The 18,789-nt window shown below is 35.4% G+C and overlaps 2 protein-coding genes across 2 annotated transcripts in view; one reads left to right on the forward strand and one right to left on the reverse strand.

Moving 5' to 3' along the window:
- Positions 1-9,656, forward strand: part of ERO1A (endoplasmic reticulum oxidoreductase 1 alpha) — a 23,056-nt gene extending 13,400 nt beyond the window's left edge. The window contains exons 5-7 of the mRNA XM_081829761.1: positions 4,745-4,831; positions 4,921-5,054; positions 6,624-9,656. Coding sequence (XP_081685887.1) covers positions 4,745-4,831; positions 4,921-5,054; positions 6,624-6,684 — 282 coding nt within the window. The 3' untranslated portion in view covers positions 6,685-9,656. The remainder of the gene's footprint in view (positions 1-4,744; positions 4,832-4,920; positions 5,055-6,623) is intronic.
- A 604-nt stretch (positions 9,657-10,260) lies between these two features.
- The window catches only part of GPR137C (G protein-coupled receptor 137C), a 66,820-nt gene continuing 58,291 nt past the window's right edge, over positions 10,261-18,789 (reverse strand). The window contains exons 4-7 of the mRNA XM_006735565.3: positions 15,720-15,869; positions 14,350-14,475; positions 14,050-14,168; positions 10,261-13,119 (exon numbers count right to left, since the gene is read on the reverse strand). Of these exons, the coding sequence (XP_006735628.2) occupies positions 12,942-13,119; positions 14,050-14,168; positions 14,350-14,475; positions 15,720-15,869 (573 nt within the window). The 3' untranslated portion in view covers positions 10,261-12,941. The remainder of the gene's footprint in view (positions 13,120-14,049; positions 14,169-14,349; positions 14,476-15,719; positions 15,870-18,789) is intronic.

Here is an 18,789-nt window from a genome sequence, read left to right on the forward strand (position 1 = left end):
AGAATATGATCAAATATAATCAGGCTGGTGCATAGATCAGTGCCACACACTAGATTTTGGGTGTATTTTGGTCTGTTAGAAGAAAGTGCCTCCCAAAATTTTAAAGAAAGAAAAACTTATATATGTACAAAAATAAGGGTAAATATGATGAAGGGATGGAATATGACTGTAAAGATGAAAATTATAAAAGATTTTATAAAAGGAATTGATAAGACAAGAAGTTGGTTGAAAAAAGAAAGAAGAGAAATTAAAGAAACAAAAAGGGAGAGAATGTGATCAGGCAGGAGACTAGAACAAAGCCATACACTAGAGATTTAGGGTATATTTTGTTTGTTAGAAGCAACTGTATCCCAAAATTTTAAAGAGAGAACAACTTATGTATATATACCAAAATAAGGTTAACTACTATGAAGGGATAGAATATGACTCTAAAAATGAAAAATAAAAGAGATTTTTAAAAAAGAGATTGATAAGTTGTTGGTTGAAAAAGGGAAAAACTCAAAAAAAAATAGAGAAAGAAAATTTAAAAAATTAACTTTGAAAGACTAAAGAATCATGGTAAAAAAGCCATGGATTCTATGTGCAGTATTCCCCTAGCGCTGGAGTTCTGCTGTTCTCATTGATCGGTAAACTTGGTCTTGGCTGGCTGTTCTTGCTGATCTTCTGGGGGAGGGGCCTGTTGCCATGATTCCCAGATGTCTTTGCTGGAGGTGGAATTGCCCCGCCCTTGCCGGTCCGGGCTAAGTAATCTGCTGGGGTTTGCTCTCGGGAACTTTTGTTGCCTGCAAGCTTTCAGTACAGCTTTGGAGGACGAGAGTGAAAATGGCGGCCTCCCAGTCTCCGCCCCCGAGGAGCCGAGAACTTGGGGCCCCCCTCCTCAGTGTGCCCCCAGGGAAAAGAAGTCAATCACTCCCATCTCCCCGGTCTCTGGCCGCACTCTGTGCTCACCCGGCCTGTGACCGAGCATTTCTATCTCTGGCACACGACCCCGTGTGGAGCCTCCAAACCCAGCAGATCCCTGCGGTGCGCTCCCACGCCTCTCCTCCTGGGGGAAGAAGGTGAGTCTCCCCAGATCTGCCACTTGTTGGGTCCCTGCTGGAGGAGCAGTGGCCTGACTGTGCCCTGGATCATGGTTTATAGCGACCCCGAGCTGAGAGCCTGCGCCTGGGCTCTGTCTCTGCAGCCGGCTTCCCTGCTCTGATACCTGGGAGCTCTGCTGCACTCAGGCACCCCCGGTCTTTCTGGGACCCCAAGGGTCCTGAGACCACACTGTCCCACGAGGGTTCCACCCCCTGCTTAGCCACCGGAGTGTTGTCCCTCAGCGGAGCCGACTTCTTAAAAGTTCCGATTTTGTGTTCCACGGCTCTATCACTTGCCAGAAGCGGCTGACGGATGCCCCCTCCCCCGCCATCTATCCTCCCGAATATCTCCTCGGATTCACTTCTCCGCATGTCCTACCTTCCAGAAAGTGGTCGCTTTTCTGTTCAGAGAGTTGTTGTTATTCTTCTCTTCGATCTCCTGTTGAGTTCGTAGGTGTTCAGAATTGTTTGATCCCTATCCAGCTGAATTCCTGGGACTAGATGAAATTTAGTTCTTCTACTCCTCTGCCATCTTGCTCCTCCCACCCGAATTTTATTTTTTTATAATTAACATAGATTGTTACACTAGTTTCAGGTGTATATAAGCTCATTTTAAAAATCTCATCTTGTCTGCTTTATACTCTATCATATATGGTTAGAAATAGAAGATGGTATGAAAGAATTGTTTAGTGTTCAAGATAGAGTAGGTGCTCACTTGAAGGCTTCTAAAACATTTAAGAATTGGGTGAGAATTGTTTTTTGGTCAGTTGGTTTCCCTGAATGTAAATTACAGTAGATAACCACAGCATGTTTGATCATTCTACCCACTGACTGTAATTTTTTTTTTAAAGATTTTATCTATGAGAGAGAATGAGAGAGAGAGAGCACATGAGATGGGGGAGGGTCAGAGGGAGAAGCAGACTCCCTGCCGAGCAGGGAGCCTGATGTGGGACTCAATCCAGGGACTCCAGGATCATGACCTGAGCCGAAGGCAGTCGCTTAACCAACTGAGCCACCTAGGCGCCCCTGACTGTAATTTTAAGTGTTGACCTAAAAGCTGTATACCTAAACAAGAATGTATAAGTGATTTAGGTTCTGGTTATTTTAAGGATCATAAATTTTTCTAATCTGAGATAACTTTGGGATGTATTTAGGTTATTGGACATTGTTACCTGTGGAGGTCACAGATATTTTCTCTTGTTCTGATCTTGTAAACTTCTAGCTTATTAATTTGGTTCTGCATATTACGTTAGCTTACGCACCTGTACTTGGTTTTAATTTTGCAGTGTTATTTTGGCTACTGTAAGCAACCATGCTTACTCTCTGTGTATGCCAGACAAAGATTTACTCAAGAGCTGCCACATTCAAGTGTTTGAATCAACAAACATATCCAAATACTGAACTTAGACAATGTCTACAAAAGCAAGCATAGTCTTTTAGAACAGAAGCTTCCAACCTTTACAAGTGTGAGAGTCTCTAAAGTCAAAAACTTTCAAGGCCTCTCCCCATGACAGTAGTATTTTTAGTATATATTGATTGTGAAAATGTAATTGCCAAAAGGCCACTATGCATTTAGTAACACTTTTTAAATAAAAGTTGTGTTTTATTGATCATAATATTTATATTCATTTGGAAATTTATAGTGCATACCCATGACTTATCTATTCTGTCTGTATACAGTGCTTATCTACATATGGATTTTAAGCCCTTATGATAACTATTAAATCCTCCAGACGTTAGCACCTCATAGGATGGGAACATCTACTTTAGAGTAATTTTACTATGCTGTTATTATTGTTAAAAGTGTGATTTTTTTTTTCTTTAATTCAAGGTCGAAACACAAGTTTAAAGGAAGCCTTAAATCACCAAAATTTACTTAGAGTAATATTACTGGGTAAATATTTTTTAAAAGTTGGTTTAAAATTCAAATTACCTCTTACTGAACTCAGTCCAAAAGGTACAGAAACAGAAGATGTAGAATATTGTTAACATATGGTAATAATATTAATAATATGGGGTTTATATTAAGTTAATACAAAATTTGTATTAATAAAGATACAAAATCTGGGATCCATTAAAAATCTTTTATATATTACAGCGGTTTCAGATTCTGAAGCTGAATAAAGCATCTGGGGAAGAACTATCCCCAAAATGAATTGAGGTCTACTTTGAATAGTGGGTACCAGTTTTTGCTGATTAATTCCCACTTTTAGATCTTTGGTCGTGTTCTTTTCTGGTTGAGCCCTATATGTGGTTTATCACATTAAAAAAAGAGAGAAATGCTACATGCTCCTCAAATTGTAGACTGATTGGTATAATGGATTTTCAATCATAAAGTATGTCAAGGGGCACCTGGGTGGTTCATTCAGATGTTGGACTTTTGACTGTTGGTTTTAGCTCAGGTCATGATCTCAGGGTCATGGGATGGAGCTTGCATGGGGTTCCACTCTCAGCACAGTCTCCTTGAGTTTCTTTCCCCCTCCCTCTCCCTCTGCTCCTTCCCCGACCCCTGCTTGCGTGCTCTCTCTTGAATGAATGAATGAATGAATGTCTAATTTCCTGCTTAAAATACTGTAACCTTGGGGTTCCAATGTAAGTCCAGGACAGAGGGAGTCACTTGGTGGATCGATTAATAATTTCCATTGGAGTAAAAGAAGGTTGTGTCCTTGACTTACCTTCTTTTTTACTTATCCCTGAAGGACATATACTACTTTTGGATGAGTTGGATTCATTTTGTCCAATTATAAACAACATAATACCTTAGGGTTCATAGATATATACATATGTATTAAAAGTATTTAAAAAGGGAACAAAAAAAAAGGAACGATAAACACCAAATTCAGATTATAGAAAGTAGGATATAGGACTTTGGAGGGATACATAGAGGGCTTAATGGTACTTGTAATGGTTTCTTTCTCAAGATTGGTAAAAAAAAAAATGATTGGCTGTTCACTATATTCTGCATATTTTGGTATGATAACATTAATTAATTATAAATATATTTAAAAATTAAAAATATTATAATAAAATAATATTAATAAAATATCTGATTGTTTTACCTAATTAATACCAGAAGGCAGGACTTTAATATGAAGCCATATTTTGAAATTTCTCCCTCCCTTTATCCCACCCCCTCTGTCCTTCTTTCTCTTTCTTTTCTTTTTTTTTTTGTTTTTTGGTAAATGATGCCAGCCTCCCCCTTTCCCCTTCCTCTCATGTTCACATGTAGTTAATAATCACATAAAACAACAACAACAACAGCAACAAAAACATCACATAAAACAGGACACTTCAGCTCCATTACTTTTGTGTATATTTGCAGAGAGTTTAGTTTTTGAGTCAGGCAGGCTTGGGGTTTAAGTTTGCTGTTTACTACGTATGGGAATTTAGGCAACCTAACCTCTGAGTCTTGTGTTTTTAATTCATTAGGTATAGATTATAATAAATCTACTTTTGGATTTGTGGTGAGGATGAAATGAAGTTGTATATGTAGATTCTGGTATGCAGGAGGTGCTCATTGAACGTGGATTTGAATTCTCTTCCTCTTTTTCGGTGCCCTCTAGGATCCCTTGCACAGGGCTAGGCACGTAGAAGGCACTCAGAAAATACTTTAGTGTTTGACTAGATGCTACATCTTAATAAAAATCTCGTTAAATTGTTTTTAGGAGGACTTTCGACTGCATTTTAGAAATATTTCAAGAATCATGGATTGTGTTGGTTGTTTTAAATGTCGACTATGGGGAAAGCTTCAGGTAAGCAAATCTAAGTTCAATCTTATTTTTCATTTATTCTCTGCGCAAAGAATTTTCTGACTTTTATTTTTTTCTTATTTCTGCAATAGATTCAGGGTTTGGGTACTGCTCTGAAGATTTTGTTTTCTGAGAAACTGATAGCAAATATGCCAGAAAGCGGGCCCAGCTATGAATTCCATCTAACCCGACAAGAAATAGTATCATTATTTAACGCATTTGGAAGGTGAGTTTGAGTGTACTGAAATTATTTCTGTTAGCCAAGTAAGTCTAAAAGTGGGTAAGGAATATCCTTTTTAGTGAAATTATCTCACTACCGAATTCTGTGATCTTATGAAATACTTGAAGTATGTGCACACACATAATCATTAGGTGATATTCTTTACTTTCATCTATTGATTTTTATTATTATGATTACTGATTAGACTTCCATATTCATCTTACTGAATTTGTACATTTTTTTCTAATTATTTAAAAGTAGTTCTTGTGCTGCCCAAATATTTTTTGAAGGTCCTGAAAAAATCATGTTGTGTAATATAAGCCATACATATAAAATTTCTTTTTCACCATCCTGTAAAAAGATTAATAATTCTTTAAAAATAAATTTTCATGAAAATGATTGGAAGATAAGCTTGAAATAAGGAGCTTAACATTACAAAATTTAGGTATAGATGCATTTCTTTTTGGCCTTTCATATGTAAAGAATGCAGAGATTTATACAAGCTACATTTTCTAAGGACTACATTTCTTCACTTTAAAAAAATTATGATTTAATATTTTGGGTTTGAAATAACTGACCTTCAAAATTATTCTCTAGTACACAGAAACTTGATGGATACAGTTCATTGAGAATTCAGCTACTTTTTTCATGGTGGAAAGCAGAACTAAAATACACTTAAAATAATGAACAAACTTTTTATAAAAAGTAGTGAAAACAATTTGGTCACACATTTACTATTTTTACTTTTTATAGTCCAAAAGCTTTGATTCTTTGTATATTTACTAAATGTGGAATATTGATTAGTTTTCAGTATTCGTATACTTATACATATTTAAAGATTTTATTTATTTATATATTTTAGAGTGAGAGAGCATGCGTGAGCAGGGGGAGAGGAAGAGGGAGAGAGAATCTCAAGAAGGTTCCATGCTGAGCGGGAGCCCTACGCAGGGCTTGGTCTCATGTCCCTGACATCATGACCTGAGTTGAAACTGAGTCAGATGCTTATCTGACCAAGCCACCCAGGCACTCCAACTTATGCATATTTAAAATACATATTTTAATGCTTATGTAATTTATATTTATGTACTTTGAATACTAAGCCTGTGAATATACTTATGAATACTTTAAATACCTAAGTATTTTGGGGCACCTGGGTGGCTCAGTTGGTTAAGTGTCCGATTCTTGATTTCAGCTCAGATCCTGATCCTAGGTTCATGAGTTCAAGCCCTGTGTTGGGCTCCACACTGGGTGTGGAGCCTACTTAAAAAAAAAAAAAGAAAAGAAAAAAAAATTACCTAAGTATTTTAATATTTATGTAGTTTCTAATTGTGTATTTTAAAACTTTAATACTAAGTTTTGAATACTTAAAAATAAATAATTTCAGGGCAGTATTATCTTGGTTTTACCATGTCGAATTAAGAACTCAAGTACATCAAAATTGACTAAATGGTTTATACATCTTTAAATGTATTGAAATAAATTACTAGAAAATTTTTCTGTGCTCTAAAAATGCAGTGTTGAATAACAGAGAAGTATCTAAAATATCTTCTGAGTGAAATTTTTTTTTCATTACAGAATTTCCACAAGTGTGAAAGAATTAGAAAACTTCAGGAATTTGTTACAAAATATTCATTAAAGAAAACAGAAAACAAGTTGAATTGTGCCTGTTTCTGAACTATGAAGGCCAAAGAGTGGAATTTCATTCAAAGGCATAAGAGCAATGACATTCTTAAGCCAAACATTTTATATAAAGCTGCTTTTGTAAAAGGAGAATTATATTGTTTTAAGTAAACAATTTCTTTTTAATTGTGTTAAGTTTATGTATAATATTGTGAGTAAAAGTAATGCTTTGATGATGTGGTACAAATTTTAAAGTTTAATATTGAATAAAATCAGGACTATCAAATTCATATGTGTTAAAACTAAGTAAATGTAAGTCTCTCAAGAATTTTGTGTGAGAAGATGTAATATAAATAAAGCTATGGTCAGTGTGTTGAGCATTTAATAGGAAAATGCTAAGGGAGGCTCATGAATAATCCATAATTAACAACCTAAAAGTTTTCAATACATTTACAGTTACCAGATATAGTAAACAAAAATAGAGAATGCCCAGTGAAATTTGAATTTCAGATAAACAATAATTTTTTAATATAAGTGTGTTGCATGCAATATTTGGGACATACTTATACATAAAATTTCTTGTTTAAAATTCAAATTTAACTGGGAGTCCTGTGTTTTATCTGGCAACCCAAAAGTACATTGCTATGAAATAAGTCACTTTGAGAATTATATTGCTGTTTAGATTGACTTGTTTTAGTGTGTAGAAAATACAATGACAACTCAAAGGGGATTTCGAAACATTGTGAGAAGTTGAATAGATTTATATATTTATTCTCATAATACTTTACCTAATGTTGAATTTGGGAGAAATTTGGGAGAAACTTTTTATTTTTATATAATTTCAAATTTATAGAAAAGTTTCCAGGATAGTACAAAAGAACTCTTTACCCAGATTCACTAATTGTTCATACTTGCTTTATCTTTCATGCTTTTTCTCTCTATACACATGTATACTATTTTTCCTAAATCATTCGAAAGTCAGTTCCAGGCATCATGCCCTTTGAACCCTAAATACTTCGGTGTGTAATACTGGGTAATTTTTTAAAATGATTTTTTCAGGAAAAAAAGGGTGTGGAACTATAATACTGTAAGCCTTAGAATAAGGAATCATTTTGAGTTCTGGTGTAAAGTTCTTTTTGAGTTTGTTGTCCTTTTGATGCTTGATTTGTATAGTCATAGGGCATATAATTTTTGGTTTTTGTACATGAGGTTCATTTCCTTCTTCTCCCTAAAAATAAACTAATTTTGGGAGGTTTTCATTAGTGGCAGTTCTTTAATGATAAAAATATTTGAAGGCGTTTAAGAATTTTGATCACATGGTAATTGTGAAAGAAAAACTGTAAAAGAAACTATACCTCAAAATGATGTGCCCTCTTTATACTAGCAAGTTGTACCATGTTGAGATGTTACATTATTAATAAAGCAGGGTTTATTTATATAATGGTTTAGAAATATCATTTTATACTGCTGTATACTTTTCTGTGTCCCTAATGCCTGGTGTACTGCTGAGTACACAGTAAGCACATGGTGGGTAGCCAATAAATATTTGTTGAATGAATGTATGAATATGTATTTGGTACATCTTAAATGAAAAACCACAGAGCTACGTTTAACAATATGTGTCATATTTTCTCTCTTCCCCCCTCATTTGAATGAGGCAGGAAAAGAAAGACATTTACCTATTAATTAAGTCAATATTCTTGGAGACTCAGACTCTGACGTGAGCACCCTGTGCAAAGTTTAAAGGACATTTGTAGTGCTCCGAACATGTGGTGGAAGGGTTTAAATGGCAATTTTGTCTATGTGCTTCTCTAACTCTCACGTCATGCCCTCGCCCTTTTTTTAAGTCAGTCTTTTTGAAAGAATATTCCTATCATCACTTTGTCACCTCCCACTTGCTCCTTAACCAAAAATCTTCCTTTTGGCTCTGTAGTTCCTAACCATTTCTTCTTTTGAAGTCAAAAATTCCAATTCTAAATTCATAGTTCAGTTCACAAGCCATTTCTTATTTCACTTTTTTCCTGCATTTGATACTGTTTGGCAGCCCCTTCTTTAAAAATCTCTCCCCCCCACCCCCCCGCCCCGGGTTCCTTATATTTCACTCCTGGGCTCCTGGATGTGTCCTTTTTTAGCCTTTTCTCATTTATGCCTTAAATGTTGTTCCTCACATTTTATTCTTGCTCTAATTCACCACCACTTCTCACTCTTGGGTAATTCCGATTCAATGATGTCTAAGTCCTTACCATTAGTCCAGACTTCTCAATCCATCTGTTTACCACATGTCTTTACTGTTGTCCCACAGATACCTGTGTGTCTTAAAAGAACCATTCTCCCCCCAGCTCTATTTTTATGCCTGTGTTCCTTACTCTGGTTAATTTCAGAACCATCATCATCTAAATTCTGTAGGCTCACTCCTCTGCGTCTTCCCCTATCCGGTCAGTGTGTAAGCGCTGTGGAGTTGATCTCCATATCTCTGATGCATTACTGTCTTTCCCTTTTCTTTGCTCTTATCTAGAGTACTACACTCACCTGCCTGTCTCCTCTCGTGCACCCCACAATGCTGCCACAGTGGTCTTTCTAGAAGCACTTGAACAAGGTCCTCCCAGTCCCGCCCCCAGCCCCCATGCTTTGGTAAAACACTTAATTCTTCAAATGTGCCAAGGGTCAGGTCACCACCACATCTTGGTGCATGTGCTCCTAGCCATCCTTCCCTACCTGGAAAATTCCCATTTCTCCTTGCAGGCCAGCATAAAGCCCGCCTCTGTGAAATCTCCCTTGCTCCACCCAAGGAGTATCTAATCTCTTTAATGTCACCACTGTTACTACAACCTACCTCTATTGTGCCGCTTACTGTACTGTATTTTCTTTTAAGCCTCCTTTACTAGAATGTGAGCTCCTTAAGGGCAGGAAAAGGAACTTTATCCACTGTTGCATCTCCATAGCATAATTTTTGGCATATGAACACTTAATAAATGTTGGTTGAATAAATTGCTTTTCAAATGACAGTTTTATTGTACTAGAGGTCATACCTTCACTCCAAATATTCTTTACGACAAGAGTCAATAGATTCCCAAGGATTTGTGGACTTTGGTGGGGAGGTCAGTAAAGCTCCTGAAGTTGCATTAAAAATTTAGTGTGGTTTTGGCAAGTTATGAAGGGAGTCCCTTATGGAAAAAATGGTAAGAACTATTTTTTCAGGGGAAAAGCAATATCACTGAAGAATTTCTTGAATAATCAAAGAATAACTGCCCAAGATTACGGGCTAGCTAAATTTATTCCTGTTTAAAATTCAAGAAAGAGAGAGGTGTTATAAGTTATTTCATACAAAGATTTTTCTTAGCTTAATGTTTGAATAAATGTACTATCAAAATCATACTGGTGTTTTAAACTAAAGTATATGCCAGTTCACATCAAACCAGTGTATAATATTAAGGGGCATGATGTTCAGATGTAAATACAAGCTCACTAACAAAATGTCATTTGTAATTCCTGATATTTTTCTCTTTTCTTTGGTAGCACTAGGGTTCTTATCCTTGTATGCTAGAAACTCAGTGTTGTCAATGGGGACATTTAAGCAAACCAGACGACCAAATAAAAGCACACTTTTATTTTTAACAGTAGTGTTTTGTTACCATTTAGTGAAACAACAAATAAATACATTCATTGGCCACAGCTATACTTTTACAACCAGTTTGAAACTGATTGTATAGCTGAGAAACACTGTTAAACAATAAAAAAGGCAGCTATGCATAAAAAAGCCACTTTAGCTATAAATTACATCTTTCATAAAACTACAACCAGCTATAATGAGTGGTAAGAGTTTCAAAATTAATGACCACCCAAATGAAATGATAAAAACAAGTACTGCTAATCACTGTAGAATTATACACTTAAGCAGTGAAATTCACCATTCTAATTAACCGAAAAAGAAGGTCTTTTGTCATGTGCTTCAGTGCAGGATGAGCAGGGAATCGGTAGCCCTTTGATTTCATCAAAAACTCCTTCTTTCGAGACCAAACTTAAAGTGCTCCTAGTGCTTTGGAATTTTTAAGCAAATATTGGGCCAGAAGCTTATCTTTCTTTGTCTTTGGTGATGTATTGTGGGAGATGTGTATAAGGAGACAAATGCAAGAATTCAGGTACCCTAGTCAGGGATAAGAAGAAATACACAAATCTGAAATTTGGAAGAATCAACTAATGCAGCTGAAAGAACCAAGATATTTTACCTGGAGTTTTTTAAAATAATTTTTGCTTATCTGGTCAAATAGGAACACTACCTAGGGAGGCCTTAGAAAAAATTTACCTTATTTACTTTGAACCCCAAGGATTCACAGAGATAACACATCTTTTCAGATAGTTCTAGGTAGATACCCAACATTATTAGGAAAATAAATAGTTGGCATTCTGAAAAGAAATCTAATAACTGAAGTCCCCAAAACATACTCAGTTAAGTGCATGTTACGTTGTCATGTAAATACCAAGGTTAACTTCTATACTATACATTTTTAAATAATTTGGTTACAATGAGAGAACTTATAAACAAATCCAAAGTAACATTTATAGGTGTATGCTTCTGATTGAGTTCAAAGTCATTTTGTATGATAAAAAGAAGGAATTTCTTTAGCTGTGTACCAGCCTCTCAAAAGATCAAAAGTATTAAAAATTTAATTTGTTTCTGTTACACTTTTGTGAAGTTATTATTAAATAAGCAATTATTAAAACATTGAATGGTATTTTTTTCATTGGAAGGTATTTTAAGAGTAGAAATAAAAACTTTGTCTAATCAAAGTAGAAGACAGAGAAGGACAATTGTATGAGTTCAGTTCTGAAGAAATAGATCAGCAGACAATTTTATGTAGCTAGTCGTCTTTAAGCATGTTGTGACGACTTCCCAGTGTTGCCTGGTTCCTTGGCATCTTGAGGTATTCAGCATCTACTTCTTTCCATATAGATACTGGTAGAAAGTGCATTTTAAAATCCTTTATTACCTTAGCCATATATATATATATATATATATATATATATATATATATATATATATTTTAGATTTGGGATAGGACATTTAAGACAGTTTTAATATAATTCTAGAAGTATTTCAAAATTGTTAAGTGGTGGTTTTATACTTACCTAGTTAGTACCTTACGTCAGTTTGCTTATTTAGTGCTGGAATTAATTTGAATTAAATTTAATCTGGCTTTGCCCATTTACAAGATATAAAACTGGGAAAACTAAAGGAGGAATTAAATGTCTTATAAAGTATTGCACTTGGGTTTACTGCAATAATGTATCATGACTTAATTTACCTGAGGACAATTCTGATTCAATGGGTACAATCAGCTATATCTTGTTCAGTTAAATCCAATGCTTTTGAAAATGTATTCGTGTTTTAACTTAGAATTGTACATTTTATGAATAATTCTTAAATGCATCTGTAAACTTGTTTAGTCCCAAGAAGTTTCTACCAAAATCTCCCTATGCAAAAATCACTATTGCTTTCTTGAAGAATCATGCTTAAACTACTACAGGTATCTTAATCATACAGAATAATCACTTGACCAATTCTACTCAAAATAGCCACATAATTTTCACTGGTATACTTTCTTCTTGAAGAAATGGCTGTGGCTTTCTAAAGAACACTGCTGGTCATCACTGTAAAGGATTACTATGGTCGTTTAAAAAAAATGATTGAATAATTTCAGTTGGTATTTTACAATCATGCTTAAAAGAACTATCTTCAATGATTACATGTATTTCAGATTTTAAAAAAGAATGATACATTGTTATGCCTTAATCCCGTGCACTGTTCACACTGTAAAATTTTTATTGGGTAAGAATTCTACATAGAATACACCACTGAATATACAGGCTTTGATTTTTCATAGGAAAGTTGCCTCCTGATTAGGTGTACAATATAATATCCCAGTTTGAGCACTGAAGGGTGACTTTGGGGACTGCAGTGTACTCTTTCAGAACAAAGATAAAAGTGCAAATATGCAAAGATGCATTTGCTCTTCCAAAGTCAGGATGTTTGCAGCCATCAAGTGTCTTAAGATCTAAAATCCCTCTTTTCTCCCACTCCAAACTTCCCATTTAACTTCGCTTTGCTATGAAGAAGTCGAAAGTAACAAGTGTGTCCTCGCTGAACACAGCCACATTTCCAGACTTTGTTTTCAGTTGCAACAGATAATGGAATGTTTATGTAGGTGGAATTTAAACACATCAAATATACACGTTCATGAAAAACAATGGAGGGATCCCAGCGTGGTAGGGCTGTCAGTTCTGCGGTGTTACATACAAGCTATGGTGATTGCTCATATCTAAGTTGCTACAAGTAAAGAGCAAAGGAGCACTATCTGTCACAGGTCCATTCAGGTGGGGAGAGACTGTGTAACTGTTGCCGCCACACCCGGTCATGGTGCCATACCAGCCCAAACCTTGCGAATTCGATAAACTGCAGCAACAAAAGGCAAAAAAACCCCATAGGATTGTGATCAGGATATAGGTCACGTTGGCATTTTTAGCGTTCAGTGACTTTTATAATACAGTTAGTGTCACATCTATTGAAATATATTCTTTGCCAAATAATAGTTTTCTATAAAATGTAATGACTTTTATCTAATATCCTTGATGTTATATCACATATTACAAAAGAATAAATACATCAGAATTAGAACTTGATGATCAGATAATAATATAGTACTTATCAAGGACTAGGCTCTATGCTAAGACATGTTTGTGTGTGTGTATATTTATGATAATGTATACACAAGCACATACCCTATTTAGTCTTCACAACAATCCTATTAGATAAATTCTATTACCACTGTTTTACAGATGAAGAACAGGCTGTAAAAAAGGGTTAAGGAACTTGTCCAGATGAAGTGAGAATTACAGAAAATGCTGTATCAAGCTCAGTGCATATGGAGGTATGCATTTAGGCTTTCACTTTGCCCTGCTACACAGCTGAAGGTGTAGAGCTGCAATGGTTTTAGAATAAGAAGGACACAAGATTTCCTATGGCACCTAAGCTTCCTGAGAGTTTCATCTGGAGTTTCTTGCTGGGTTTTGAATAGCACTATAGATAAGGAAACATAATTACTCTAATTGTATTCTTTCCCTGCTCATCAACCCCTGCCAGCTTTGAACCAACATGGAATCCTGAAAGGAGATGGCATACCATTTTACGCCTAAAGGCGTTTCTCAAATAAAGGTAATATATGGCCTTAGAGTCAGATGATAGTTCTTTATAGTACAGTTCCCACTACGGGTACTCTAAGATCCAGTTTACTCTCATATGGCACCAAATCTACCTTTCTCGTGTTTGGGGTAAAGCTTAGGTTTGTTCTTTTCAATCTGTTCAGTACTAATTCAGTATATCTACCTTCCTTCTCTTGAACTTCCCAGTCTTGGCAAGTCATCATCACTATCGTATCGTCTTGGATTGTCGAAAAAGTAAGCTCTGGAACTATAATTGTGACTATTTATCATGCCAGCAGGTGCCTGTAAACAAAGTGTTAGATAGCATATGAAGATTTACTTTTCAACTAAGAAAGGAGGCTGAGATCTAGAATGCTTTTTAGTTTTAAACTTTGCCAGAAAAACAGAAAATCGATATAAATGTTCCATTATTTTTTTTAAAAAATAAGGGGAACAGGTATTGGGGAATATTATGATATCATACCAAATTCTGGTTTAATCTCTGCGCCCGGAAAAAGAGGACCACTGACCATGCCGGTACATGTTCCCACAGGAAGAGGACCATTCCAAATACTATATACTCTTCTCCACTTAGGTCTTCTAGATGAGCCTGCAGACACAGTATGACAGGGCTGTTTTTAAATCTGTTTTTTGTATAAGCAGTCACCCTCCACAATTAATTTGCTTCAGGTAAGGGTAAGTTAAAACACATCAACTCTAGGCACATAAGTCTCTAAATTCATTTTCCACATTTTATGGTTTCATGTCCTTTAAAGGACATAAAAATGCTTTGATGTTTTCAATGCATCAATTTATGAAAATATTTTTTAATATATGGGTGGGTTTGAGTGACCTCATTTGTAGGCTCCACAGTCTGAAGAGAGGTATAAAAGAGACTCCTGGTTCTAGCTACTCCACAGCTACCATAATAGCGCTTATGAGTCACACCTGTAGGGAGATGTCACATGTTAGGTCGCTCAGCCCCACTGCTATTTAAAAATATGCTTTGGGGCCTAAACTTCATATGGAATTTGCTTTTATTCTACTAGACGTCAGAAGAGAGAAATGGCAAAAGGAGTGAAGAGCATCTGCCAGCTGGAACTACATGTGAAAAGTCCCTTTTTGGGGAAGGGAAAAAAAAATGAAGAAAATTCCTTTTCTTTAGAAAGGTAACGGAAATTCTGAAAAAATGATATTCCGGAATGCCTTAAATTCGGTACAAAGTTATATTAATATAAAGACATGACATGTAGCTATGTCAAACTGCACTTTTAGGAAGGGGATGGAGAAAGCTGGGAGGTTAAATATGATCGCTAGAGTACCGGGAAATTACTAGAGCAAACACCTGGACACCCAGGACCTATGAGTGCTCTCCCATTATCATGACTGATAATACTAGATTTTCAGGAAAGTCCCTTATTTAAGTATCTAAAACTGAACCACATATTTAGGTTATATGTAGGTCTTGGGTTTGAGAGAAAAAAAAGTTTCATCCTAACAAGTTAAAAACATACCCATATTCACTAGCTAATGACAGGCCGTCAATTTATCTAGAGATATTTAAACAGTATTCTTGAAAAAGTTAGTAAAATATAGGTTTATGATCAAGAGGTCTATGGTCCTATTAGTATTATCTACAAAAAGAAAAGAAAATACTCCTTTGGGAGAAGTTCTCTCTGAAGAATGATTTTAAGCGACACATGTAAATGAGGATTTTTAAGCATAAACTTTAAGTATGATTATTGTTAGTAGCTAGAGATAAGTGTTTGTAAGTCAAACACTTAAAATATTCTCTTGGTTAAGCCTAATTTCAGTATTATATTATCAGATTAGCAATACATGGTAGGTACTTACCTTATCTGAAAGATTATCCCAGCCATAATTAAATGGACTTTCTAATGTATCCTGAGATATGGTGATCACCACCAAATTATAACATGCTCTTGAAGAGTAGAGAAGAATGACTACAGAGCCTACGACAACAGTCTGGCACAGAGACATACCCTAGAAGAGATAAAACTCATCATCATGACACTCTGCACATTTGTCACAACAAGCTGTTCATCCACATACAACATAGTCATCTCTTGCACTGCACTCTTAGAAAACACTGAGTGAGCACCTGTTGGAATAAACTCTTGGTCATCCTGCTTTGCAATTCCTATCCTTAGAACCACTTGTGTTTAAACTACCCTATTAATACAACTAATTATTTGCCAATTTGCCCATTGGCAGCTGGAGGAAGATTTTGTCCTGTCAAGATTACCTTACTTCCTTAAGTAATATATGAATAAATAAGTTGGCAAAATTGATATTAATAAGAGAAGTAGTTTAGTCATAATGAGAAAAGAATGGGAAATAGAAGAATTATTCCATTTCATACACTTAATTTCTAATGAGATACAAAATTAGAATAGAAATATAGCTCCTATGTTATTTGCTTCATTCTATGAGTTGATGTTACTCCCTTATTGATGTCATTATGCTGACAACAAAATGCACTTTCAAATCCATAATATTTTAATACCAAGGCTTCCATTGTTCCCCCAAATAGAAAACCTTATAATTTATTACTCACTCACAATTTAGTACTCACACTCAACTGGAGTATGTGTACTGGAGAAAGGTGCAGGATCAACTTTTTACAGGGATTCTTAACCTGGGGTCTGTATTTCAATATAGCTGGTTTCCTTTGTAATCCTATTTACCTTATGCATTAAAAACATTATTCTGAGAAGTGACACATTTGCCAAAGAGACGCACTGCAAAAAAAAAAACCCCAATGGGGTGTTTTGGAAATCTGTGTTCTGGTTGTCACAATGCTGGCATTCAGCACACAGGTGTCGGGGATGCTAGATGATCCGCAATTCACAGGAGAGTTCTCCACATGAGAGACTTCCTCTCTAACCTTCATAACTTTCCAATGTTCTCTTAGACATTCATGAAGATGAAAAATCTGTTTGTAATGATCTGAGCCAAAACCTAATTGTTTTATATATAAACAATGTTTATGTTTGCATAGTTTCAATAGATGCCAACATTTCCAGACACACATATACCATGGAAACTGAGGGAAATTTGTCCTTTGTTTTATTCAGAACTTGTATCAAGAATGGTCAAATATTTTGGAAAATCATGATACTGACAGCAGTGCTGTGTGTGGTAAGTAAGGCGCCAACACAACACAGTGCAACCGTCCGTATTTGTAGCTGTCCCATTGGGTTTCTATGCACAGATAACAAGCATCTGACTAGTACGGTATGCCCCCCAATTTACAAATTGAAATATTGGTCAATTACCTTCCTTTTATTTCCTCTTTATACCAAGGGCAATTATGTTGAATTTTTGAAGGTATGTGTGTAGGCAGATAATAAGCTGTTAATTGCAGGATAGAAAGAGTTTATTAAAAATACTCATCAGAAGGGTGCTCTGGGTTTGGTAGGATTGAGAACCATTATTATTACTGACTTCTTTATAAGAACAACACATTTTAGAGATATATGAGAAGAAGGAGAACTAAAAGATAAAAGGTACCTTGAAAGATATTGCTTACTCACTACCATAACAAACAGTTATGTGTGAAAATAAATAAAACCCTAGCAAGATCAAAATTTTCTAAAGTCAAGGCTAAAATTTTCTAACAGTGTGCATTTTTATTTTTGTGAATCCCCAAAAAAGTTGTTAATAAAAAAGCTAATCTAAAACCAATCCAGATCCAATTTTAAAAGTGCTGTATTATTAAAGAAACATTGGGTAACAAGAAGTTAGAATGCTGTAAGCATTACTGTCCTTTAAAATGATCATAAGTAGCTTTACAGAGAAATAAAATGACTGCTAAAAAGACATAATATAGAGAGACTCTGCTTATACCTGTAAATACTATAAAAACTAAAAAAAAAAAAAGGTTGTGAGAAAAGAGCAAAGAATCAGTAACACTGAGGCAATTAATAAAACAAGATTACAGACAAATTACATACATGTAACAATGAAAGAAGCCCACTAATTTAGAAAGCAAAAGAAGATTCTTCCTGCAAACACAGAATTACAAAACAAAACAAAACAAAAAAGGATTCAGCAACATGGAAGCTGTTGTCAAAAGTTAAAGAAAATCTTCCTAAAATGAATAGAGTCATAACAGACAATTCCACTCAGGAGCAATCCTCAAGGTCTCATTTTCCCTTCCTCCATCCCTGCACTTTTTCAGAAATTCCATACCAGACAAGGAAAGAAGAGTTACACCTCACTCCAGGATGCCTATTATTAATACATTGGTATGTATGTCATTTACTATAGTTCAATATTTGTTTACAGGTATTTTTAAATGCAGGTATGCAGAAATTTCAACTTACCATTCACTGAGTTTTGACAAATGTGTACACCAATATAACCCAAATATCTAGCAAAATAGAGAACATTACCATCACTCCAGAAAGTTCCTCACACCCATTCCCGATCAGCCAAACCCTCAGACGCATATACTCTCCTGCTTCTGTTTTTACCACAACTTAGTTCTGAACTCTTTCGTAGGTGTCGATCACCCAGCATAATGTTTTCTGCTTCATCCATGTTGTTGGATGTTTCAGTAGTTTGGTCTTCATATCGCCAAGGTGGATGATTAGAATGACCAACTCCTTCTGGTTTGCTCAAGAGTTCCTAGTTTTGGCACTGAAAGTCCCACATCCCAGAAAACTTCTCAGCGCCAGAGAAACCAGGACAGTTAACCACACTAATTCCGCTAATTAGATGAGATTGTTTATATGACAGTTTTGTCTGTTGATGCACAGTTTCTATAAACATTCTTATACAAATCTTTTTGTGGACATGTGCTTTTCACTTCTTTGTGGTAAATACCTAAAAATGGAATTACTGGGTCATATGGTAGCTATAAGTTCAGCTGTATAAGAAACTGCCAGATCTTTTTCCA

The sequence above is a fragment of the Leptonychotes weddellii genome, chromosome 9 (genome assembly GCF_054177405.1).
Source record: "Leptonychotes weddellii isolate Sample4059 chromosome 9, ASM5417740v2, whole genome shotgun sequence".
NCBI classification, from domain to species: Eukaryota; Metazoa; Chordata; class Mammalia; order Carnivora; family Phocidae; genus Leptonychotes; species Leptonychotes weddellii.